At 47.9% G+C, this 27707-nt stretch overlaps 1 protein-coding gene across 4 annotated transcripts in view; it reads left to right on the top strand.

Annotated features, from left to right (window-relative positions):
- LOC116371818 (homer protein homolog 2) overlaps positions 1–27707 on the top strand; it is a 109711-nt gene that overhangs the window by 71257 nt on the left and 10747 nt on the right. For all 4 annotated transcript variants that reach the window (XM_031820879.1, XM_031820877.1, XM_031820876.1 and 1 more), the window contains exons 3-7: positions 11487–11618; positions 13862–13954; positions 18904–19043; positions 22454–22610; positions 24877–24987. In XM_031820879.1, the coding sequence (XP_031676739.1) occupies positions 11487–11618; positions 13862–13954; positions 18904–19043; positions 22454–22610; positions 24877–24987 (633 nt within the window). The remainder of the gene's footprint in view (positions 1–11486; positions 11619–13861; positions 13955–18903; positions 19044–22453; positions 22611–24876; positions 24988–27707) is intronic.

The raw sequence follows: 27707 nt of genomic DNA, 5'->3' as shown, positions 1-27707 counted from the left end.
AGACCAGTAGGTCTGGTCTAGTAATGCAGGTTCATCTCCATCTCATACTGAAGACCAGTAGGTCTGGTCTAGTAATGCAGGTTCATCTCCATCTCATACTGAAGACCAGTAGGTCTGGTCTAGTAATGCAGGTTCATCTCCATCTCATACTGAAGACCAGTAGGTCTGGTCTAGTAATGCAGGTTCATCTCCATCTCATACTGAAGACCAGTAGGTCTGGTCTAGTAATGCAGGTTCATCTCCATCTCATACTGAAGACCAGTAGGTCTGGTCTAGTAATGCAGGTTCATCTCCATCTCATACTGAAGACCAGTAGGTCTGGTCTAGTAATGCAGGTTTCATCTCCATCTCATACTGAAGACCAGTAGGTCTGGTCTAGTAATGCAGGTTCATCTCCATCTCATACTGAAGACCAGTAGGTCTGGTCTAGTAATGTAGCTTCATCTCCATCTCATACTGAAGACCAGTAGGTCTGGTCTAGTAATGCAGGTTCATCTCCATCTCATACTGAAGACCAGTAGGTCTGGTCTAGTAATGCAGCTTCATCTCCATCTCATACTGAAGACCAGTAGGTCTGGTCTAGTAATGTAGCTTCATCTCCATCTCATACTGAAGACCAGTAGGTCTGGTCTAGTAATGCAGGTTCATCTCCATCTCATACTGAAGACCAGTAGGTCTGGTCTAGTAATGCAGCTTCATCTCCATCTCATACTGAAGACCAGTAGGTCTGGTCTAGTAATGTAGCTTCATCTCCATCTCATACTGAAGATCAGTAGGTCTGGTCTAGTAATGCAGGTTCATCTCCATCTCATACTGAAGACCAGTAGGTCTGGTCTAGTAATGCAGGTTCATCTCCATCTCATACTGAAGACCAGTAGGTCTGGTCTAGTAATGCAGGTTCATCTCCATCTCATACTGAAGACCAGTAGGTCTGGTCTAGTAATGCAGGTTCATCTCCATCTCATACTGAAGACCAGTAGGTCTGGTCTAGTAATGCAGGTTCATCTCCATCTCATACTGAAGACCAGTAGGTCTGGTCTAGTAATGCAGGTTCATCTCCATCTCATACTGAAGACCAGTAGGTCTGGTCTAGTAATGCAGCTTCATCTCCATCTCATCCTGAAGACCAGTAGGTCTGGTCTAGTAATGCAGGTTCATCTCCATCTCATACTGAAGACCAGTAGGTCTGGTCTAGTAATGTAGCTTCATCTCCATCTCATACTGAAGACCAGTAGGTCTGGTCTAGTAATGTAGCTTCATCTCCATCTCATACTGAAGACCAGTAGGTCTGGTCTAGTAATGCAGGTTCATCTCCATCTCATACTGAAGACCAGTAGGTCTGGTCTAGTAATGTAGCTTCATCTCCATCTCATACTGAAGACCAGTAGGTCTGGTCTAGTAATGCAGGTTCATCTCCATCTCATCCTGAAGACCAGTAGGTCTGGTCTAGTAATGTAGCTTCATCTCCATCTCATACTGAAGACCAGTAGGTCTGGTCTAGTAATGCAGGTTCATCTCCATCTCATACTGAAGACCAGTAGGTCTGGTCTAGTAATGCAGGTTCATCTCCATCTCATACTGAAGACCAGTAGGTCTGGTCTAGTAATGCAGGTTCATCTCCATCTCATACTGAAGACCAGTAGGTCTGGTCTAGTAATGCAGGTTCATCTCCATCTCATACTGAAGACCAGTAGGTCTGGTCTAGTAATGCAGGTTCATCTCCATCTCATACTGAAGACCAGTAGGTCTGGTCTAGTAATGTAGCTTCATCTCCATCTCATCCTGAAGACCAGTAGGTCTGGTCTAGTAATGTAGCTTCATCTCCATCTCATCCTGAAGACCAGTAGGTCTGGTCTAGTAATGCAGGTTCATCTCCATCTCATCCTGAAGACCAGTAGGTCTGGTCTAGTAATGTAGGTTCATCTCCATCTCATACTGAAGACCAGTAGGTCTGGTCTAGTAATGCAGGTTCATCTCCATCTCATACTGAAGACCAGTAGGTCTGGTCTAGTAATGCAGGTTCATCTCCATCTCATACTGAAGACCAGTAGGTCTGGTCTAGTAATGCAGCTTCATCTCCATCTCATACTGAAGACCAGTAGGTCTGGTCTAGTAATGCAGGTTCATCTCCATCTCATCCTGAAGACCAGTAGGTCTGGTCTAGTAATGCAGGTTCATCTCCATCTCATACTGAAGACCAGTAGGTCTGGTCTAGTAATGTAGCTTCATCTCCATTTCATCCTGAAGACCAGTAGGTCTGGTCTAGTAATGTAGCTTCATCTCCATCTCATACTGAAGACCAGTAGGTCTGGTCTAGTAATGTAGCTTCATCTCCATCTCATACTGAAGACCAGTAGGTCTGGTCTAGTAATGCAGCTTCATCTCCATCTCATACGGAAGACCAGTAGGTCTGGTCTAGTAATGCAGGTTCATCTCCATCTCATACTGAAGACCAGTAGGTCTGGTCTAGTAATGCAGGTTCATCTCCATCTCATACTGAAGACCAGTAGGTCTGGTCTAGTAATGCAGGTTCATCTCCATTTCATACTGAAGACCAGTAGGTCTGGTCTAGTAATGTAGCTTCATCTCCATCTCATACTGAAGACCAGTAGGTCTGGTCTAGTAATGTAGCTTCATCTCCATCTCATACTGAAGACCAGTAGGTCTGGTCTAGTAATGCAGGTTCATCTCCATCTCATACTGAAGACCAGTAGGTCTGGTCTAGTAATGTAGCTTCATCTCCATCTCATACTGAAGACCAGTAGGTCTGGTCTAGTAATGTAGCTTCATCTCCATCTCATACTGAAGACCAGTAGGTCTGGTCTAGTAATGTAGCTTCATCTCCATCTCATACTGAAGACCAGTAGGTCTGGTCTAGTAATGTAGCTTCATCTCCATCTCATACTGAAGACCAGTAGGTCTGGTCTAGTAATGTAGCTTCATCTCCATCTCATACTGAAGACCAGTAGGTCTGATCTAGTAATGTAGCTTCATCTCCATTTCATCCTGAAGACCAGTAGGTCTGGTCTAGTAATGTAGCTTCATCTCCATCTCATACTGAAGACCAGTAGGTCTGGTCTAGTAATGCAGGTTCATCTCCATCTCATACTGAAGACCAGTAGGTCTGGTCTAGTAATGCAGGTTCATCTCCATTTCATCCTGAAGACCAGTAGGTCTGGTCTAGTAATGCAGGTTCATCTCCATCTCATACTGAAGACCAGTAGGTCTGGTCTAGTAATGTAGCTTCATCTCCATCTCATACTGAAGACCAGTAGGTCTGGTCTAGTAATGCAGGTTCATCTCCATCTCATACTGAAGACCAGTAGGTCTGGTCTAGTAATGCAGGTTCATCTCCATCTCATACTGAAGACCAGTAGGTCTGGTCTAGTAATGTAGCTTCATCTCCATCTCATACTGAAGACCAGTAGGTCTGGTCTAGTAATGTAGCTTCATCTCCATCTCATACTGAAGACCAGTAGGTCTGGTCTAGTAATGTAGCTTCATCTCCATCTCATCCTGAAGACCAGTAGGTCTGGTCTAGTAATGCAGGTTCATCTCCATCTCATACTGAAGACCAGTAGGTCTGGTCTAGTAATGCAGGTTCATCTCCATCTCATACTGAAGACCAGTAGGTCTGGTCTAGTAATGTAGCTTCATCTCCATTTCATCCTGAAGACCAGTAGGTCTGGTCTAGTAATGTAGCTTCATCTCCATTTCATACTGAAGACCAGTAGGTCTGGTCTAGTAATGCAGGTTCATCTCCATTTCATCCTGAAGACCAGTAGGTCTGGTCTAGTAATGCAGGTTCATCTCCATCTCATACTGAAGACCAGTAGGTCTGGTCTAGTAATGCAGGTTCATCTCCATCTCATACTGAAGACCAGTAGGTCTGGTCTAGTAATGTAGCTTCATCTCCATCTCATACTGAAGACCAGTAGGTCTGGTCTAGTAATGCAGGTTCATCTCCATTTCATCCTGAAGACCAGTAGGTCTGGTCTAGTAATGCAGGTTCATCTCCATTTCATCCTGAAGACCAGTAGGTCTGGTCTAGTAATGCAGGTTCATCTCCATCTCATACTGAAGACCAGTAGGTCTGGTCTAGTAATGTAGCTTCATCTCCATCTCATCCTGAAGACCAGTAGGTCTGGTCTAGTAATTGTTGCCTCATTGCTGCTGAGCTTCAAGGTCAACAGTTCATTTCCTGGATCCCCAAACCGTTTGTAGAGCTGCGTATTTACTATGCGTATTTACTATGCGTATTTACTATGTGTATTTACTATGTGTATTTACTATGCGTATTTACTATGCGTATTTACTATGCGTATTTACTATGTGTATTTACTATGAGTATTTACTATGTGTATTTACTATGACGATTTACTATGACTATGCCAATCCTCTCTCCCTCCAATTGACATTTGTGCTGCACCAGATCCTATCGCTGTAAATCAGCAATCTGTTCGCTTGCTCTGTTGTTCTCAAACTTTTTGACCTGCAACCCCCCCACCCCCCCCACCCCACCCCCAAAGGGCTGGTTCGCAACCCCGGTGCACAACCCCCCCACCCCACCACCAAAGGGGTGTTTCGCGACTCCGGTGCACAACCACCCCACCCCACCCCCAAAGGGGTGGTTCGCGACCCCGGTGCACAACCACCCCACCCCACCCCCAAAGGGGTGGTTTGCGACCCCGGTGCACAACCCCCCCACCCCACCCCACCCCCAAAGGGGTGGTTCGCGACCCCGGTGCACAACCCCCCCACCCCACCCCCAAAGGGCTGGTTCTGTCATTGCAGCCATAAACAGCGACGCATTTTCCAACTGCAGGACACCGTACACTACATTTTGAGATGGAAGTCATTCATGTTAGCAGCCAATATCAACTAGGGATATGATGTCCCTTCTCTGGGGTCCAACAGGATAATACACCCTACCTTTCCTGTATGCAGTGGAGATTGAAAGACAAGGAAAGCACAGTCTGTCTGCAACTTGCCTGTCACTTTGGAGGGCCTGCCTGCCTGCCTGCCTGCCTGCCCGCCCACCCGCCCGCCCTCATCCTCCTGCCTCTCCTAGTGTGATGTTACAGCTGTCTTCAGACATACAGCCAGTAACCAGCCAAACTAGGTCTGTCTGAAATATGAACGTGATCAATGAATTAGCCGAGTAGCCTAACGTTATCGTTCTGGCCGAGATGTGTCCGTAGTGGATTGATAAACTGTATGGATAACTTTCTTTAATTATGGGTCATTTAAACGTAGGCATATTGGAGAAAATGAAACGAGAGCTGTTGTCTGGAGACTCATCTGGAGACTCATCTGGATCTGCTGTCTGGAGACTCATCTGGATCTGCTGTCTAGAGACTCATCTGGATCTGTTGTCTGGAGACTCATCTGGAGACTCATCTGGATCTGCTGTCTGGAGACTCATCTGGAGACTCATCTGGATCTGCTGTCTGGAGACTCATCTGGAGACTCATCTGGATCTGCTGTCTGGAGACTCATCTGGAGACTCATCTGGATCTGCTGTCTGGAGACTCATCTGGAGACTCATCTGAATCTGCTGTCTGGAGACTCATTCAGTTTCATACTCGTGACCCACGTTGAGAAGCACTGTGCTACGTCACCTGACCTGCATTGATTGACAATTTTCTCGTCCAATCAGAGGGCCGACTGCATTTCACTAGTCAATCTGTTGCAGGTTTATTTGTATTTTTTTGCAACGTGCAACGCAGCGGCTGATATCTCTGGCGGCGCGGAGAGTAAATCCTTGGAGACTGTGCCACAAAATGGGTGACAAAATGTTACAAAACCTGGCCACAGAATTTCAAGTCATCAGTCTCAAGTCAAAGTCTCAAGTCCTCAAGTCATCAGTCCTCAAGTCATCAGTCTCAAGTCAAAGTCCCCAAGTCTTGAGTCTCCCAGTCTCAAGTCATCGAATGTGTGACTCGAGTCAGACTCGAGTCCAAGTCATGTGACTCGAGTCCACAACTCTAGAGGTTTCTGTGTTGTCATACACACCCTGGGACCCTTCTCCTTACCAGTAGATTATTCATCTATATCAGTTTCATCAATCACGCTCCTTACCATATCACAGTCTCAGTGACTCACTTCTCTCCGGGAAACACTGGCTCTGTCCCAAATAGCACCCTATTCCCTATATAGTGCTACTACTATAGACCAGATCCATATTCCCTATATAGTATCTTTAGACCAGGGCTCTATTCCCTATATAGTGGTACTACTATAGACCAGAGCCCTATTCCCTATATAGTGCACTACTTTAGACCAGGGCCCTATTCCCTATATAGTGCACTACTTTAGACCAGGGCCCTATTCCCTATATAGTGTACTACTATAGACCAGAGCCCTATTCCCTATATAGTGGTACTACTATAGACCAGAGCCCTATTCCCTATATAGTGGTACTACTATAGACCAGAGCCCTATTCCCTATATAGTGGTACTACTACAGACCAGAGCTCTATTCCCTATATAGTGATACTACTATAGACCAGAGCCCTATTCCCTATATAGTGGTACTACTATAGACCAGAGCTCTATTCCCTATATAGTGGTACTACTATAGACCAGAGCCCTATTCCCTATATAGTGGTAATACTATAGACCTGGGCCCTCAGGACCGTTTAGGAGACAGTCTATCATTAGACTATTAATACATGTAATTATGCTACAGTAACAGGCCTGTTAAACAGCTACTAGTTTAACAGCTGGACTACACTGTAACCGAGAAGGGCTTGTGTCCCAAATGACTCCCTATTCCCTACATAGTGCACTACTTTAGACCAGAGTTCTATAATGCTAGTGAATAGGGTGCTAGTGAATAGGGTGCCTTTTTGGGATATGGGCTTGGGGAGTCGTAATGACCATTATAAGGGTCAGTGGGCTGTGTGGACACGTGCATACTGGACATAGTTGGAGGCTGTGTGTGTGTGTGTGTGTGTGTGTGAGAGCGTGCAGCAGAGACTCTGAAGGAAACCAATCTAATGGTCCTGATATTACTCTGTTCCTCTTCAGATTACATAAAGCCTCCAGCTCTTTCTCTTGCCATTGTGTTACTATGGAAATGTTTCTCTCTTTCTCTGGAGTTCAGAAGGGAAGGAGTCTGGTAACAGAAGTGGGGTTTATTTTATTTATTTATTTCAGTTATTTCACTTTTACTTTGATTTCTGATACTGAATAAGAGCTTGATCTTTGGCCAGAGTTGTATTGTAGAAGCTAAACGGTTAGCGTCACTTCTGAATCTTGTACAAGAAGGTTGTTTTAGATGTACTGAGAACAAAAAAAGGTTGTGGCTTGTGTCAACAACAAACAGGAAACTGAAAGCCTTGTGGGGCGGAAAACTCTATTTTATATTTGTATAGGAGCACTTCTGCTCATGTTTTCCATGGAGAACACAGACCCATGCTGTTCTGCACAGTGGGATAAGGTGTGTCTTGGCCAGCCCAGTCCCGTTCCAGTCCCGTCCCAGCCCCAGTCCCGTCCCAGTCCCAGTCCCAGTCCCAGTCCCAGTCCCAGTCCCAGTCCCAGCCCCAGCCCCAGTCCCGTCCCAGTCCCAGCCCCAGTCCCAGTCCCAGCCCCAGCCCCAGTCCAGTCCCAGTCCAGTCCCAGCCCCGGTCCCAGTCCCAGCCCCAGCCCCAGTCCAGTCCCAGTCCAGTCCCAGCCCCGGCCCCAGTCCCAGCCCCAGTCCCAGTCCAGTCCCAGCCCCGGTCCCAGTCCCAGCCCCAGTCCCAGCCCCAGTCCCAGCCCCAGTCCCAGCCCCAGCCCCAGTCCCAGTCCAGTCCCAGCCCCGGTCCCAGTCCCAGCCCCAGCCCCAGTCCCAGTCCCAGCCCCAGTCCCAGTCCCAGCCCCAGCCCCAGTCCAGTCCCAGTCCAGTCCCAGCCCCGGTCCCAGTCCCAGCCAGAACCAATAGTAATATAATACAGTGTTGTGAAAAAAATATATTGGCCCCACTTTCTAATTTTCTCTACTTTTGCATATTTTTTTTTATACTGGAATGTTGTCAAAACCTAATATTAGATAAAGGGAACCTGAGTGAACAAATAAGACAACAATTCATATACTTATTTCATTTATTTGATGAACAAAGTTATGCAACACTCAATGCCCCAGTGTGTAAAAGTAATTGCCCCCGAGGACACTCAGTAACTGGTTGCTCCACCTTGTACCTGGGACGACTCCAACCAAACGCTTCCTGTAGTTGATCAGTCAAACGCTTCCTGTAGTTGATCAGTCAAACGCTTCCTGTAGTTGATCAGTCAAACGCTTCCTGTAGTTGATCAGTCAAACGCTTCCTGTAGTTGATCAGTCAAACGCTTCCTGTAGTTGATCAGTCAAACGCTTCCTGTAGTTGATCAGTCTCTCACGTCGCTGTGGAGTTTTTTTTTGTCCCACTCTTCCATGCAGAACTGCTGCAACTCAGTGACATTGTGGGTTTTTTAAGCATGACCTGCTCGTTTCAAGTCCTGCCACAACATCTCCGTTGGTATTAGGTCTGGACTTTGACTAGGCCATTCCAAAACTTCAAATGTGTTTTGCTTTTTAGCCATTTTCATATAGACTTGATGTTTTGGATCGTTGTCTTGCTGCATGACCCAGCTGTGCTTCAGCTTCAGCTCACAAACGGATGGCCTGACGTTCTCCTGTAGAATGATCTGATACAGAGCAGAATTCATGGTTCCTTCTATTAAGGCAAGTCGCTTATCCTGAGGCAGCAAAGCCTCCCCAAACCACCACACCACCATCCCCATGCTGGACCCCAAACCATCACACCACCATCACCATGCTGGACCCCAAACCACCACACCACCATCACCATGCTGGACCCCAAACCACCACACCACCATCACCATGCTGGACCCCAAACCATCACACCACCATCACTATGCTGGAGCCCAAACCATCACACCACCATCACCATGCTGGAGCCCAAACCATCACACCACCATCACCATGCTGGACCCCAAACCATCACACCACCATCACCATGCTGGACCCCAAACCATCACACCACCATCACCATGCTGGAGCCCAAACCATCACACCACCATCACCATGCTGGACCCCAAACCACCACACCACCATCACCATGCTGACCCCAAACCATCACACCACCATCAACATGCTGGAGCCCAAACCATCACACCACCATCACCATGCTGGAGCCCAAACCACCACACCACCATCACCATGCTGACCCCAAACCATCACATCACCATGCTGGAGCCCAAACCATCACACCACCATCACCATGCTGGACCCCAAACCACCACACCACCATCACCATGCTGACCCCAAACCATCACACCACCATCACCATGCTGGACCCCAAACCATCACACCACCATCACCATGCTGGACCCCAAACCATCACACCACCATCACCGTGCTGGACCCCAAACCATCACACCACCATCACCGTGCTGGACCCCAAACCACCACACCACCATCACCATGCTGGACCCCAAACCATCACACCACCATCACCATGCTGGACCCCAAACCACCACACCACCATCACCATGCTGACCCCAAACCATCACACCACCATCAACATGCTGGAGCCCAAACCATCACACCACCATCACCATGCTGGAGCCCAAACCACCACACCACCATCACCATGCTGACCCCAAACCATCACATCACCATGCTGGAGCCCAAACCATCACACCACCATCACCATGCTGGACCCCAAACCATCACACCACCATCACCATGCTGGACCCCAAACCACCACACCACCATCACCATGCTGACCCCAAACCATCACACCACCATCAACATGCTGGAGCCCAAACCATCACACCACCATCACCATGCTGGAGCCCAAACCACCACACCACCATCACCATGCTGACCCCAAACCATCACATCACCATGCTGGAGCCCAAACCATCACACCACCATCACCATGCTGGACCCCAAACCACCACACCACCATCACCATGCTGACCCCAAACCATCACACCACCATCACCATGCTGGACCCCAAACCATCACACCACCATCACCATGCTGGACCCCAAACCATCACACCACCATCACCGTGCTGGACCCCAAACCATCACACCACCATCACCGTGCTGGACCCCAAACCACCACACCACCATCACCATGCTGGACCCCAAACCATCACACCACCATCACCATGCTGGACCCCAAACCATCACACCACCATCACCATGCGGACCCCAAACCATCACACCACCATCACCATGCTGGACCCCAAACCATCACACCACCATCACCATGCTGGACCCCAAACCACCACACCACCATCACCATGCTGGACCCCAAACCATCACACCACCATCACCATGCTGGACCCCAAACCATCACACCACCATCACCATGCTGGACCCCAAACCATCACACCACCATCACCATGCTGGACCCCAAACCATCACACCACCATCACTATGCTGGAGCCCAAACCATCACACCACCATCACCATGCTGGAGCCCAAACCATCACACCACCATCACCATGCTGGACCCCAAACCATCACACCACCATCACCATGCTGGAGCCCAAACCATCACACCACCATCACCATGCTGGAGCCCAAACCATCACACCACCATCACCATGCTGGACCCCAAACCACCACACCACCATCACCATGCTGACCCCAAACCATCACACCACCATCAACATGCTGGAGCCCAAACCATCACACCACCATCACCATGCTGGAGCCCAAACCACCACACCACCATCACCATGCTGACCCCAAACCATCACATCACCATGCTGGAGCCCAAACCATCACACCACCATCACCATGCTGGACCCCAAACCATCACACCACCATCACCATGCTGGACCCCAAACCATCACACCACCACCATGCTTGACCGTTGGCATGAGGTTCTGGGGAATTGAAGTGTTTGGTTTTCGCCAGGCATAATGGGACCCATGTCGTCCAACATGTTATACTTTTGACTCATCTGTCCATAGAACATTCTTCAGAGAGTGTTGATGATCATCCAGGTGCTTTTTGGCAAACTGGAGTCAACCTTTTTGGACGAGATGGGTCCCATTATGCCTGGCGAACACCAAATGACTTCAGGGGCTTATTCTGTTGCAAAAAGTTTCGTAAATGGAATGAAATAGGGAGGGACCTACCTCAATTTGTCCAATAGAAACTCTTGTTTTAGTGTTTGGACTAATGATTACACCCCAGGTGTGCAAAACTGTGGCCCACTGAGGTTTCCCCAACTGGTTTCCCAAACTGGCTGCCAACTGAGGTTTCCCAAACTGGTTTCCCAAACTGGTTTCCCAAACTGGTTTCCCAAACTGTTTGTGCTTTAACCCTTTCCCATGTCCCAGTAGCCCAGCAAGGCCCGTACCCCCTCAAGCTGCTCCGGTTATTTCCGTTGTGCCCTTGAGCAAGGCCCGTACCCCCTCAAGCTGCTCCGGGTATTTCCGTTGTCATACTAACGTGTCATTTCCTGTCTCCCTTCAGGTGATCATCAACAGCACCATCACCCCAAACATGACCTTCACCAAGACCTCCCAGAAGTTTGGCCAATGGGCTGACAGCAGAGCCAACACAGTGTTCGGACTGGGGTTCGCCTCCGAGCAGCAGCTGGCCAAGGTACTGATTGGTTCATTGATTTTCTGTTACAATTTTAAAAAGACAAAGCTATTCCATCACTACTGTAAAGATATAGCTGTTCCGTCACTACCGGCAACATAAAGCCATTCCGTCACTACCGGCAACATAAAGCCATTCCGTCACTACCGGCAACATAAAGCCATTCCGTCACTACCGGCAACATAAAGCCATTCCGTCACTACCGGCAACATAAAGCCATTCCGTCACTACCGGCAACATAAAGCCATTCCGTCACTACCGGCAACATAAAGCCATTCCGTCACTACCGGCAACATAAAGCCATTCCGTCACTACCGGCAACATAAAGCCATTCCGTCACTACCGGCAACATAAAGCCATTCCGTCACTACCGGCAACATAAAGCCATTCCGTTACTACCTCTGTGTTTGTTTGGTCCAGTATTTGTTGTTGTTGTTTGGGAACCACCTTGGATATGAGTTAATTAATCATCTCATGGGATTTTATCCTTCACATATTTTACAATGAATAAATAGTAGATAGTCTAGTTTGTCCCTGAGCTCATCATGTCAGTAACTCACCTCCACCGTGAGTTACAACCCAACGGCACCCTATTGTCTTTATAGTGCACTACTTTAGACTAAGGCCTATAGGGGTGATACTGCACTACTTTAGACTAAGGCCTATAGGGGTGATGGTGCACTACTGTTGACTAAGGTCTATAGGGGTGATGGTGCACTACTTTAGACCAGGTTCCATTGGGGACATGTGATTACATCATCATTAAGCGACACACACACATCGCTTGTCTCTATAGGGGTGATGGTGCACTACTTTAGACCAGGTTCCATTGGGGACATGTGATTACATCATCATTAAGCGACACACACACATCGCTTGTCTCTATAGGGGTGATGGTGCACTACTTTAGACCAGGTTCCATTGGGGACATGTGATTACATCATCATTAAGCGACACACACACATCGCTTGTCTCTATAGGGGTGATGGTGCACTACTTTAGACCAGGTTCCATTGGTGACATGTGATTACATCATCATTAAGCGACACACACACATCGCTTGTCTCTATAGGGGTGATGGTGCACTACTTTAGACCAGGTTCCATTGGGGACATGTGATTACATCATCATTAAGCGACACACACACATCGCTTGTCTCTATAGGGGTGATGGTGCACTACTTTAGACCAGGTTCCATTGGGGACATGTGGTTACATCATCATTAAGCGACACACACACATCGCTTGTCTCTATAGGGGTGATGGTGCACTACTTTAGACCAGGTTCCATTGGGGACATGTGATTACATCATCATTAAGCGACACACACACATCGCTTGTCTCTATAGGGGTGATGGTGCACTACTTTAGACCAGGTTCCATTGGGGACATGTGATTACATCATCATTAAGTGACACACACACATCGCTTGTCTCTATAGGGGTGATGGTGCACTACTTTAGACCAGGTTCCATTGGGGACATGTGATTACATCATCATTAAGCGACACACACACATCGCTTGTCTCTATAGGGGTGATGGTGCACTACTTTAGACCAGGTTCCATTGGGGACATGTGATTACATCATCATTAAGTGACACACACACATCGCTTGTCTCTATAGGGGTGATGGTGCACTACTTTAGACCAGGTTCCATTGGGGACATGTGATTACATCATCATTAAGCGACACACACACATCGCTTGTCTCTATAGGGGTGATGGTGCACTACTTTAGACCAGGTTCCATTGGGGACATGTGATTACATCATCATTAAGCGACACACACACATCGCTTGTGTCTATAGGGGTGATGGTGCACTACTTTAGACCAGGTTCCATTGGGGACATGTGATTACATCATCATTAAGCGACACACACACATCGCTTGTCTCTATAGGGGTGATGGTGCACTACTTTAGACCAGGTTCCATTGGGGACATGTGATTACATCATCATTAAGTGACACACACACATCGCTTGTCTCTATAGGGGTGATGGTGCACTACTTTAGACCAGGTTCCATTGGGGACATGTGATTACATCATCATTAAGCGACACACACACATCGCTTGTCTCTATAGGGGTGATGGTGCACTACTTTAGACCAGGTTCCATTGGGGACATGTGATTACATCATCATTAAGCGACACACACACATCGCTTGTCTCCAGTGATTTATGTTTTTATATTTGAACTTGTATTAATGAATCTTTTTCCTTGTTTATTTCATCTTGTTTCAGTTTGCTGAGAAGTTCCAGGAAGTGAAGGAAGCAGCGAAGCTGGCCAGGGACAAGTCACAGGAGAAGATGGAGACATCGAGTAACAATTCCCAGGTAACATACGGGCACACACACACACCCATAATAACATGTGAAGAAGCGGTGAATTGCACACACGCACGCAAACACACACACACACACACGCATGTGCACAGATACATACAGTTGAAGTCGGACGTTTACATAGGTTGGAGTCATTAACTCGTTTTTTCAACCACTCCACAAATGTCTTGTTAACAAACTATAGTTTAGGCAAGTCAGTTAGGACATCTACTTTGTGCACAGCACAAGTAATTCTTCCAACAATTGTTTACAGACATATTATTTCACTTATAATTCACTGTATCACAATTCCAGTGGGTCAGACGTTTACATACACTAAGTTGACTGTGCCTTTAAACAGCTTGATGTCATGACTTTAGAAGCTTCTGATAGGCTAATTGACATCATTTTGAGTCAATTGGAGGTGTACCTGTGGATGTATTTCAAGGCCTACCTTCAAACTCAGTGCCTCTTTGCTTGACATCAAGGCTTATTTCTTTTGATTTTCCCAAGACCTGTAGACCTCCACAAGTCTGGTTCATCTTTGGGAGCAATTTCCAAACGCCTGAAGGTACCACATTCATATGTACAAACAATAGTAGGCAAGTATAAACACCATGGGACCACGCAGCTGTCATACCACTCAGGAAGGAGACGCGTTCTGTCTCCTAGAGATGAAGGTACCTTGGTGCGAAAAGTGCAAATCAATCCCAGAACAACAGCAAAGGATCTTGTGAACATGCTGGAGGAAACAGGTACAAAAGTATCTATATTCACAGTAAAACGAGTCGACATAACCTGAAAGGCCGCTCAGCAAGGAAGAAGCCACTGCTCCAAAACCGCCATAAAAAAGCCAGACTACGGTTTGCAACTGCACATGGGGACAAAGAATGTACTTTTTGGAGAAATGTCCTCTGGTCTGATGAAACAAAAATAGAACTGTTTGGCCATAATGACCATCGTTATGTTTGGAGGAACAAGGGGGAGGCTTGCAACCCGAAGAACACCATCCCAACCGTAAGGCACGGGGATGGCAGAATCATGTTGTGGGGGTGCTTTGCTGCAGGAGGGACTGGTGCACTTCACAAAATAGATGGCATCATGAGGAGGGACAATTATGTGGATGGACAATTATGTGGATATATGAAGCAACATCTCAAGACATCAGTCAGGAAGTTAAATCTTGGTCACAAATGGGTCTTCCAAATGGACAATGACCTCAAGCATACTTCCAAAGTTGTGGAAAAATGGCTTAAGGACAACAAAGTCAAGGTATTGGAGTGACCATCACAAAGCCCTGACCTCAATCCCATAGAAAATGTGTGGGCAGAACTGAAAAGGCGTGCGCGAGCAAGGAGGCCTACAAACCTGACTCAGTTACACCAGCTCTGTCAGGAGGAATGGACCAAAATTCACCCAACTTATTGTGGAAGGCTGCCCAGAAACATTTGACCCAAGTTAAACAATTTAAAGGCAATGCTACCAAATACTAATTGAGTGTATGTAAACTTCTGACCCACTGGGAATGTGATGAAAGAAATAAAAGCTGAAATAAATCATTCTCTCTACTATTATTCTGACATTTCACATTCTTAAAATAAAGTGTTGATCCTAACTGACCTAAGACAGACTAAGGTGTATGTTATCTTTCGACTTCAACTGTACATACACACACTCAGTAATGAGTGACTAGGTGTAGTAAAGTGATACTTGGTGTGTGGGGGTCAAAGGTGACAGGGAGTCACTTATCATCTGCCAGCCGCCAAACAGACACATAATCTACCCTGGGAGGCTGTAATGTGACGGGTCAGAGCTGTAAAAAGTCTGCTGGATTGTGTTACATCATCTCATCAACAGCCTGAGGACAGTATTCTGACTGTCAGTTCTGTTCTAACATGTATTCTAACATGTCATCTCATTAGTATTCTGACTGTCAGTTCTGTTCTAACATGTCCTCTCATTAGTATTCTAACATGTCCTCTCATTAGTATTCTGACTGTCAGTTCTGTTCTAACATGTATTCTAACATGTCATCTCATTAGTATTCTCACTGTCAGTTCTATTCTAACATGTCATCTCATTAGTATTCTGACTGTCAGTTCTGTTCTAACATGTCATCTCATTAGTATTCTGACTGTCAGTTCTGTTCTAACATGTATTCTCATTAGTATTCTGACTGTTAGTTCTGTTCTAACATGTCATCTCATTAGTATTCTGACTGTCAGTTCTGTTCTAACATGTCATCTCATTAGTATTCTGACATGTCATCTCATTAGTATTCTGACTGTCAGTTCTGTTCTAACATGTCCTCTCATTAGTATTCTGACTGTCAGTTCTGTTCTAACATGTCCTCTCATTAGTATTCTGACTGTCAGTTCTGTTCTAACATGTCATCTCATTAGTATTCTGACTGTCAGTTCTGTTCTAACATGTCCTCTCATTAGTATTCTGACATGTCATCTCATTAGTATTCTGACATGTCATCTCATTAGTATTCTGACTGTCAGTTCTGTTCTAACATGTCATCTCATTAGTATTCTGACTGTCAGTTCTGTTCTAACATGTCCTCTCATTAGTATTCTGACTGTCAGTTCTGTTCTAACATGTCATCTCATTAGTATTCTGACTGTCAGTTCTGTTCTAACATGTCATCTCATTAGTATTCTGACTGTCAGTTCTGTTCTAACATGTTCTCTCATTAGTATTCTAACATGTTCTCTCATTAGTATTCTGACATGTCATCTCATTAGTATTCTGACTGTGTACTCTCCCTATGTAAGCCCCTAAACTCCCTGGATATATTGGTTGAGGCCCAAATGGAACCCTATCCACTACGTTTGACTAGAGCCAATGACCACCGTAGCATGTGTTCTCTTTATTTGGTCAGACATCAGATGGTTTAATCACATTCATATTCAGAGGAAACTGGACTCTATTGCTGTGTATTACTCTCCATTTATTAGATAAAGTTGAATAGGTTTTTTATTTAAATTTAAATTTGCATAGATAATTATTGAATATGTGCTCTGTAATGATAATATCTTCATTAATTAGCAGTAGTTGGTTGTTTTGGGATGTATAATCTCTCTTCGACAGAGCTACGTTAACATAACTGGTGCTACCTTTTAGAATCTGTGGGGAAGGAATGGGAATGCGTGGCCTAACGAGTAGCAGTAGTTCCAGTGTTTTTTTTTTTTTTCCATCACTGGTTATTTGGACAAATCGCATCCTATCACATTTCTGAAGGGGCCATTCGGCCCCCGTCATTTGTTGAGAGACGGTGGAGCTCCTCGTTCCAGCATCTCTTAATCCCCTCAGATATGGAACCAGAAATTAATCCAGCAGCTGACCAATCACGTGAGACTTTAGTTCCGGGTTAACCGAGATGGTTCTATTCATTAATATATTGCTGGTTTACCTGATAAAACCCTGGCAACACAGAGAGAGGAGAGGATGGCTGTGTCGTAAATAGCAACCTATTCCCTATATAGTGGTACTACTATAGACCAGAGCCCTATTCCCTATATAGTGGTACTACTATAGACCAGGGCCCTATTCCCTGTATAGTGCACTACTTTGAACCAGAGCCCTATTCCCTATATAGTGCACTACTATAGACCAGGGCCCTATTCCCTATATAGTGGTACTACTATAGACCAGAGCCCTATTCCCTATATAGTGGTCCTACTATAGACCAGAGCCATATTCCCTATATAGTGGTACTACTATAGATCAGGGCACAACCCAATTGAACACTAATTGGAGATCTGGAGCGCTGCCTGAGACAGTGTTTTCAATCACCATCAACACCCTATTTTAAGACACTTCATGTTGGTGTTTCCGTTATTTTGGCGGTTACAATACCGTGTCCCAAATGGCTCCCTATTCCCTATTGGCCCTGGTCAAAAGTAGTGGACTATATAGGGAATAGGTTGCCATTGGGGATTCAGAGGGTGGTTTGAGAGGTGATTTCTAGCCTCTCACCCAGCCAGCCAGTCTTAGCCTGCCAGGTCTGCTCAGTACACTCTGTTACTATTGACATGCCCCAAATGGCACACTATTCCCCATAGACCCTGGTCTAAAGTAGTGCCCTATATAGGGAATAGGGTGCCATTTGGGATGTGGGCTATAGCTAAATGGTGTTTCAGAGCTGGTCAGTACTAACTAGCTGTTACTATAACTACATGGTGTCTCAGAGCTGGTCAGTACTAACTAGCTGTTACTATAACTACATGGTGTTTCAGAGCTGGTCAGTACTAACTAGCTGTTACTATAACTACATGGTGTTTCAGAGCTGGTCAGTACTAACTAGCTGTTACTATAACTACATGGTGTTTCAGAGCTGTTCAGTACTAACTAGCTGTTACTATAACTAAATGGTGTTTCAGAGCTGGTCAGTACTAACTAGCTGTTACTATAACTACATGGTGTCTCAGAGCTGTTCAGTACTAACTAGCTGTTACTATCTGACTGTTACTATAACTACATGGTGTTTCAGAGCTGGTCAGTATTAACTAGCTGTTACTATAACTACATGGTGTTTCAGAGCTGGTCAGTACTAACTAGCTGTTACTATAACTACATGGTGTTTCAGAGCAGGTCAGTATTAACTAGCTGTTACTATCTGACTGTTACTATAACTACATGGTGTTTCAGAGCTGGTCAGTACTAACTAGCTGTTACTATAACTACATGGTGTTTCAGAGCTGGTCAGTACTAACTAGCTGTTACTATCTGACTGTTACTATAACTACATGGTGTTTTAGAGCTGGTCAGTACTAACTAGCTGTTAATATCTGACTGTTACTATAACTACATGGTGTTTCAGAGCTGGTCAGTACTAACTAGCTGTTACTATCTGACTGTTTAACTACAGATGGCACGAGTCTGACTCAGCTCTATGAAGCAGAATCATCCTCTGGTATCTGACATAAATTGTCCTCGTCCTCCCCCTCATCCAGGAGTCGGGTCGTGAGACCCCCTCGTCCACCCAGGCCTCAAGCATCAACGGGACGGACGATGAGAAGATCTCCCACGGAGGACCGGAGACCGCAGCGCTGATGAGCGAGAATGACAAACTCAAGACCACTGTGGAACAGAGGTAAGGAGGGAGGGGGAGAGGTAAGGAGGGAGGGGGAGAGGTAAGGAGGGAGGGGGAGAGGTAAGGAGGGAGGGGGAGAGGTAAGGAGGTAGGGGGAGAGGTAAGGAGGGAGGGGTAGGGGGAGAGGTGAGGAGGGAGGGGGAGAGGTAAGGAGGGAGGGGGAGAGGTAAGGAGGGAGGGGTAGGGGGAGAGGTGAGGAGGGAGGGGGAGAGGTAAGGAGGGAGGGGGAGAGGTAAGGAGGGAGGGGGAGAGGTAAGGAGGGAGGGGGAGAGGTAAGGAGGGAGGGGGAGAGGTAAGGAGGGAGGGGTAGGGGGAGAGGTGAGGAGGGAGGGGTAGGGGGAGAGGTGAGGAGGGAGGGGGAGAGGTGAGGGGTAGGGGGAGAGGTGAGGAGGGAGGGGGAGAGGTGAGGAGGGAGTGGGAGAGGTGAGGAGGGAGTGGGAGAGGTGAGGAGGGAGTGGGAGAGGTGAGGAGGGAGGGGGAGAGGTGAGGAGGGAGGGGGAGAGGTGAGGAGGGAGGGGGAGGGAGGGGGAGGGAGAGGTGAGGAGGGAGGGGGAGAGGTGAGGAGGGAGGGGGAGAGGTGAGGAGGGAGGGGGAGAGGTGAGGAGGGAGGGGGAGAGGTGAGGAGGGAGGGGAGAGGTAAGGAGGGAGGGGGAGAGGTAAGGGGAGAGGTAAGGAGGGAGGGGTAAGGGGAGAGGTAAGGAGGGGTAAGGGGAGAGGTAAGGAGGGAGAGGGAGAGGTAGGGGAGGGGGAGAGGTAAGGAGGGAGGGGGGAGATAACAACAGACTCAAGACCACCGTGGAACAGAGGTCAGTAAACATTTCAACACACATCATAGAACGTGGAGAACCCACAGAACATTGAGTTCAGGTGAACCTTAAAGACCTTAAATACCCTCGTAGGTGGTGATCATGGCAGGCCATGTTTGAGGTTCTCCAGGTAGTTTACTCATCTCTGACAACATCAGCTTGCTGCAGAGAGATGGAAGGTATCAGTGCAGAGAGATGGAAGGTATCAGTGCAGAGAGATGGACAGTATCAGTGCAGAGAGATGGAAGGTATCAGTGCAGAGAGATGGACAGTATCAGTGCAGAGAGATGGAAGGTATCAGCTGGCTGCAGAGAGATGGAAGGTATCAGTGCAGAGAGATGGAAGGTATCAGCTTTCTGCAGAGAGATGGAAGGTATCAGTGCAGAGAGATGGAAGGTATCAGTGCAGAGAGATGGAAGGTATCAGTGCAGAGAGATGGAAGGTATCAGTGCAGAGAGATGGAAGGTATCAGTGCAGAGAGATGGAAGGTATCAGTGCAGAGAGATGGAAGGTATCAGTGCAGAGAGATGGAAGGTATCAGTGCAGAGAGATGGAAGGTATCAGTGCAGAGAGATGGAAGGTATCAGTGCAGAGAGATGGAAGGTATCAGTGCAGAGAGATGGAAGGTATCAGTGCAGAGAGATGGAAGGTATCAGCTTGCTGCAGAGAGATGGAAGGTATCAGCTTGCTGCAGAGAGATGGAAGGTATCAGCTTGCTGCAGAGAGATGGAAGGTATCAGTGCAGAGAGATGGAAGGTATCAGCTTGCTGCAGAGAGATGGAAGGTATCAGCTTGCTGCAGAGAGATGGAAGGTATCAGTGCAGAGAGATGGAAGGTATCAGTGCAGAGAGATGGGAGGTATCAGTGCAGAGAGATGGGAGGTATCAGTGCAGAGAGATGGGAGGTATCAGTGCAGAGAGATGGAAGGTATCAGTGCAGAGAGATGGAAGGTATCAGTGCAGAGAGATGGGAGGTATCAGCTGGCTGCAGAGAGATGGAAGGTATCAGTGCAGAGAGATGGAAGGAATCAGTGCAGAGAGATGGAAGGTATCAGTGCAGAGAGATGGAAGGTATTAGTGCAGAGAGATGGAAGGTATCAGTCCATGGACTACAGTCTGCTGAGAGCAGTGAAGAAAGATTGTGTTCAGTAAACCAACTGCCAGGGATCTGACACACCATGTTGTAGAATGTGGTGGTACGGGTTTGTCTGCATTCGTTAGTATGGAGCTCGATTTACCCACCCAACCAGCCATGCACACTGAAAGAACCAGTCATGCACACTGAAAGAACCAGCCATGCACACTCTGAAAGAACCAGCCATGCACACTCTGAAAGAACCAGCCATGCACACTCTGAAAGAACCAGCCATGCACACTCTGAAAAAACCATTCATGCATACTCTGAAAGAACCAGCCATGCACACTCTGAAAGAACCAGCCATGCACACTCTGAAAGAACCAGCCATGCACACTCTGAAAGAACCAGCCTTGCACACTCTGAAAGAACCAGCCATGCACACTCTGAAAGAACCAGCCATGCACACACTGAAAGAACCAGCCATGCACACTGAAAAAACCAGCCATGCACACTCTGAAAGAACCAGCCATGCACACTCTGAAAGAACCAGCCATGCACACTGAAAGAACCAGTCATGCACACTGAAAGAACCAGCCATGCACACTGAAAGAACCAGCCATGCACACTGAAAGAACCAGCCATGCACACTGAAAGAACCAGCCATGCACACTGAAAGAACCAGCCATGCACACTGAAAGAACCAGCCATGCACACTCTGAAAGAACCAGCCATGCACACTCTGAAAGAACCAGCCATGCACACTCTGAAAGAACCAGCCATGCACACTCTGAAAGAACCAGCCATGCACACTCTGAAAGAACCAGCCATGAACACTCTGAAAGAACCAGCCATGCACACTGAAAGAACCATCCATGCACACTCTGAAAGAACCAGCCATGCACACTCTGAAAGAACCAGCCATGCACACTCTGAAAGAACCAGCCATGCACACTGAAAGAACCAGCCATGCACACTCTGAAAGAACCAGCCATGCACACTGAAAGAACCAGCCATGCACACTAAAAGAACCAGCCATGCACACTGAAAGAACCAGCCATGCACACTGAAAGAACCAGCCATGCACTCTGAAAGAACCATGCGACTTCTTTATATGCATATTGGTAGGTTTTGACCCTAAATTACTTTGAAAATATTAATCTCTCTCCTCCCACTCTCTCTCCCTCTCTCTTCTCTTCTCTCTCCATCTCTCTCTTCTCTTCTCTCTCTTCTCTTCTCTCACTCTCTCTTCTCTCTCTCTTCTCCCTCTCTTTCTTCTCTTTCTCTCTCTCTCTCTCTTCTCTATCTCTTCTCTCTCTCTCTCTCTCTTTCTTCTCTTTCTCTCTCTCTCTTCTCTCTCTCTTCTCCCTCTCTCTCTTCTCTTCTCTCTCCATCTCTCTCTTCTCTTCTCTCTCTTCTCTCTCTCTTCTCCCTCTCTTTCTTCTCTTTCTCTCTCTCTCTTCTCTCTTTCTCTCTCTCTTTCTTCTCTTTCTCTCTCTCTCTCTTCTCTTTCTCTCTCTCTCCTCCCAGTAACACCAATGCTAAGAAGTTGGAGACAGAACTCCAGACTCTACGGGACAGTAATGCTCGGCTGGTAGACTCGCTAACGGAGTCCTCTGCTAACGTAGAGATCTGGAAGAAACAACTCGACACCTGCAAGGAGGAGAGCGACACGCTGAGGGAAAAGGTAATATAGAGGGCCCTACGTAGAGCTGTCTATATAGACACTATAGAGGGCCCTACGTAGAGCTGTCTATATAGACACTATAGAGCACCCTACATAGAGACACTATAGAGGACCCTACGTAGAGCTGTCTATATAGACACTATAGAGGGCCCTACATAGAGACACTATAGAGGGCCCTACGTAGAGCTGTCTATATAGACACTATAGAGGGCCCTACGTAGAGCTGTCTATATAGACACTATAGAGGACCCTACATAGAGACACTATAGAGGGCCCTACGTAGAGCTGTCTATATAGACACTATAGAGGGCCCTACGTAGAGCTGTCTATATAGACACTATAGAGGACCCTACATAGAGACACTATAGAGGACCCTACATAGAGACACTATAGAGGGCCCTACGTAGAGACACTATAGAGGGCCCTACGTAGAGCTGTCTATATAGACACTATAGAGGACCCTACATAGAGACACTATAGATGGCCCTACGTAGAGCTGTCTATATAGACACTATAGAGGGCCCTACGTAGAGCTGTCTATATAGACACTATAGAGGACCCTACATAGAGACACTATAGAGGACCCTACGTAGAGCTGTCTATATAGACACTATAGAGGACCCTACGTAGAGCTGTCTATATAGACACTATAGAGGGCCCTACGTAGAGCTGTCTATATAGACACTATAGAGGACCCTACATCGATCTATCTATATAGACACTATAGAGGACCCTACATAGAGACACTATAGAGGACCCTACGTAGAGCTGTCTATATAGACACTATTAGAGGACCCTACGTAGAGCTGTCTATATAGACACTATAGAGGACCCTACATAGAGACACTATAGATGACCCTACGTAGAGCTATCTATATAGACACTATAGAGGACCCTACATAGAGACACTATAGAGGACCCTACGTAGAGTTATCTACGTAGACACTATAGAGGACCCTACGTAGAGCTATCTATATAGACACTATAGAGGACCCTATGTAGAGCTGTCTATATAGACACTATAGAGGACCCTACGTAGAGCTATCTATATGGACACTATAGAGGACCCTACATAGAGACACTATAGAGGACCCTATGTAGAGCTATCTATATGGACACTATAGAGGACCCTACATAGAGACACTATAGAGGACCCTACGTAGAGCTGTCTATATAGAGACACTATAGAGAACCCTACGTAGAGACACTATAGAGGACCCTACGTAGAGACACTATAGAGGACCCTACGTAGAGACACTATAGAGGACCCTACGTAGAGCTATCTATATAGAGACACTATAGAGGACCCTACGTAGAGTTATCTACGTAGACACTATAGAGGACCCTACGTAGAGTTATCTACGTAGACACTATAGAGAACCCTACATAGAGCTATCTACATAGACACACTATAGAGGACCCTACATAGAGCTATCTATATAGCTGTCTAGAGACAAATTGTAGTAAGGGGTTGAGAACCATAAGCCTCCCAGGTTTTGTATTGAAGTCAATGTAGCCAGAGGAGGACAGAAGCTATCTCTCCTTCTCTCCTGTCTCTCTCCTCCTCCTCTCTCTCCTCCTCCTCTCTCTCCTCCTGCTCCTGTCTCTCCTCCTGCTCCTGTCTCTCCTCCTCCTCCTCTCTCTCCTCCTGCTCCTGTCTCTCCTCCTCCTCCTCTCTCCTCCTGCTCCTGTCTCTCCTCCTCCTCTCTCTCCTCCTGCTCCTGTCTCTCCTCCTCCTCTCTCTCCTCCTGCTCCTGTCTCTCCTCCTCCTCCTCTCTTTCCTCCTGCTCCTGTCTCTCCTCCTGCTGTCTCTCCTCCTGCTCCTGTCTCTCCTCCTGCTGTCTCTCCTCCTCCTCCTCTCTCTCCTCCTGCTCCTGTCTCTCCTCCTGCTCCTCTCTCCTCCTCCTCCTCTCTCTCCTCCTGCTCCTGTCTCTCTCCTCCTGCTCCTCTCTCTCCTCCTCCTCCTCTCTCTCCTCCTGCTCCTGTCTCTCCTCCTGCTCCTGTCTCTCCTCCTCCTCCTCTCTCCTCCTGCTCCTGTCTCTCCTCCTCCTCTCTCTCCTCCTGCTCCTGTCTCTCCTCCTGCTCCTGTCTCTCCTCCTCCTCCTCTCTCCTCCTGCTCCTGTCTATCCTCCTCCTCCTCTCTCCTCCTGCTCCTGTCTCTCCTCCTCTCTCCTCCTCCTCCTCTCTCTCTCTCCTCCTGCTCCTCTCTCTCCTCCTCCTCCTCTCTCCTCCTGCTCTATATCTCCTGCTCCTCTCTCTCCTGTAGATAGCAGAGTTGGAGTCTCAGTGTGAAAAGGCCAACGTGGAGAAGGAGAGGAACTCTAAGCTGACTGTACGAGTTCAGGAGCTGGAGACGGAGCTGCAGGACAAGGAACAGGTGGACACACACACACAGGATCACTTATGCGCTCTCACACACGCAAAACTCCTACAGACACACACACAGTCTCATGTGACTAGCCTGTAGTTTTGCTGACAGACTATATGCAAATATAACCCCATTATCCCTAAGGGACATGTTATCTCTCTCTCTCCCCCTCTGCCTGTCTCTCTCCCCCTCTGCCTGTCTCTCTCCCCCCTCTGCCTGTCTCTCTCCCCCTCTGCCTGTCTCTCTCCCCTCTACCTGTCTCTCTCCCCCTCTACCTGTCTCTCTCCCCCCTCTACCTGTCTCTCTCCCCCCTCTACCTGTCTCTCTCCCCCTCTACCTGTCTCTTTCCCCCTCTACCTGTCTCTTTCCCCCTCTACCTGTCTCTCTCCCCCTCTACCTGTCTCTCTCCCCCTCTACCTGTCTCTTTCCCCCTCTACCTGTCTCTTCCCCTCTACCTGTCTCTCTCCCCCTCTACCTGTCTCTCTCCCCCTCTACCTGTCTCTCTCCCCTCTACCTGTCTCTCTCCCCTCTACCTGTCTCTCTCCCCCTCTACCTGTCTCTCTCCCCCTCTACCTGTCTCTCTCTCCCTCTACCTGTCTCTCTCTCCCTCTACCTGTCTCTTTCCCCCTCTACCTGTCTCTCTCCCCCGCTCTCTCTCCCCCTCTACCTGTCTCTTTCTCCCTCTCTCCACCTCTACCTGTCTCTCTCCCCCTCTCTCTATCTCCCCCTCTCTCCTCTCCTCTCCCCCTCTACCTGTCTCTTTCCCCCCTCTACCTGTCTCTCTCCCTCTACCTGTCTCTCTCCCCCTCTACCTGTCTCTTTCCCTATCTCTCTCTCTTTCCCCCTCTACCTCTCTCTCCCCCTCTACCTCTCTCCCTCCCCCTCTCTCTCTCCCCCTCTACCTGTCTCTTTCTCCACCTCTACCTCTCTCTCCCCCCCTCTCTCTCTCTACCCTCTTACCTGTCTCTCTCCCCCCTCTCTCTCTCTCTCTACCCCTCTACCTGTCTCTTTCCCCCTCTACCTGTCTCTCCCCCTCTCTCTCTCTCCCCCTCTACCTGTCTCTTTCCCCTCTACCTGTCTCTCTCCCCCTTCTACCTGTCTCTCTCCCCCTCTCTCTCTTTCCCCCTCTCTCTCCCCCTCTCTCCACCCCTCCTCTCTACCTTTCTCTGTCCCTAAGGAGGGGATTATTATCCAATAGAAGGTGGATATTGTTGTGGGACCTTTGATGTCAGAACAATTATCTGCTGAAGTATTACTCTCGCTCTTCCTCCACTCTCTCTCTCAGCTCTCTCTCTCTTCCTCCACTCTCTCTCTCAGCTCTCAGCTCTCTCTCTCTCTCTTCCTCCACTCTCTCTCTCTTCCTCTACTCTTTCTCTCAGCTCTCAGCTCTCTCTCTCTTCCTCCACTCTCTCTCTCTTCCTCTACTCTTTCTCTCAGCTCTCAGCTCTCTCTCTCTTCCTCCGCTCTCTCTCTCTCTCAGCTCTCTCTCTTCCTCCGCTCTCTCTCTCAGCTCTCAGCTCTCAGCTCTCTCTCTCTTCCTCCGCTCTCTCTCTCAGCTCTCAGCTCTCTCTCTCTTCCTCCGCTCTCTCTCCTCTCTCTCTCTCTCTCTCTCTCTCTCTCTCTCTCTCTCTCTTCCTCCGCTCTCTCTCAGCTCTCTCTCCCTCAGCTCTCTCAGCTCTCTCTCTCTCTCTCTTCCTCCTCTCTCTCTCAGCTCTCTCTTCCTCCGCTCTCTCTCTCAGCTCTCTCTCTCAGCTCTCTCTCTCCCTCAGCTCTCTCAGCTCTCTCTCTCAGCTCTCTCTCTCCCTCAGCTCTCTCAGCTCTCTCTCTCTCTTTTCTCAGCTCTCTCTCTCTCTCAGCTCTCTCTCTCTCAGCTCTCTCTCTCTCTCTCTCAGCTCTCTCTCTCTCTCTCCCTCAGCTCTCTCAGCTCTCTCTCTCTCTCCCTCAGCTCTCTCAGCTCTCTCTCTCTCTCTCTCTCAGCTCTCAGCTCTCTCTCTCTTCCTCCGCTCTCTCTCTCGCTCTCTCTCTCTCTCTCTCTCAGCTCTCTCTCTCTCCCTCAGCTCTCTCAGCTCTCTCTCTCTCCCTCAGCTCTCTATCTCTCTCCCTCAGCTCTCTCTCTCAGCTCTCTCTCTCTCCCTCAGCTCTCTCAGCTCTCTCTCTCAGCTCTCTCTCTCTCTCAGCTCTCTCTCTCTCTCCCTCAGCTCTCTCTCTCTCTCTCTCAGCTCTCTCTCTCTCCCCTCAGCTCTCTCAGCTCTCTCTCTCTCTCCCTCAGCTCTCTCTCTCAGCTCTCTCTCTCAGATCTCTCTCTCTCTCCCTCAGCTCTCTCAGCTCTCTCTCTCTCTCCCTCAGCTCTCTCAGCTCTCTCTCTCTCTCTCTCTCAGCTCTCAGCTCTCTCTTCCTCAGCTCTCTCTCTCTCTCAGCTCTCTCTCTCTCCCTCAGCTCTCTCAGCTCTCTCTCTCTCAGCTCTCTCAGCTCTCTCTCTCAGCTCTCTCTCTCAGCTCTCTCTCTCTCTCTCTCCCTCAGCTCCCTCAGCTCTCTCTCTCTCCCTCAGCTCTCTCTCTCAGCTCTCTCTCAGCTCTCTCTCTCTCTCCCTCAGCTCTCTCAGCTCTCTCTCTCTCTCAGCTCTCTCTCTCGCTCTCTCCCTCAGCTCCCTCAGCTCTCTCAGCTCTCTCTCTCTCTCCCTCAGCTCTCTCTCTCAGCTCTCTCTCTCTCTCCCTCAGCTCTCTCTCTCA

The sequence above is a fragment of the Oncorhynchus kisutch genome, unplaced genomic scaffold (genome assembly GCF_002021735.2).
Source record: "Oncorhynchus kisutch isolate 150728-3 unplaced genomic scaffold, Okis_V2 scaffold3717, whole genome shotgun sequence".
NCBI lineage: Eukaryota > Metazoa > Chordata > Actinopteri > Salmoniformes > Salmonidae > Oncorhynchus > Oncorhynchus kisutch.
This window is presented reverse-complemented; position numbering and strand designations above follow the sequence as displayed.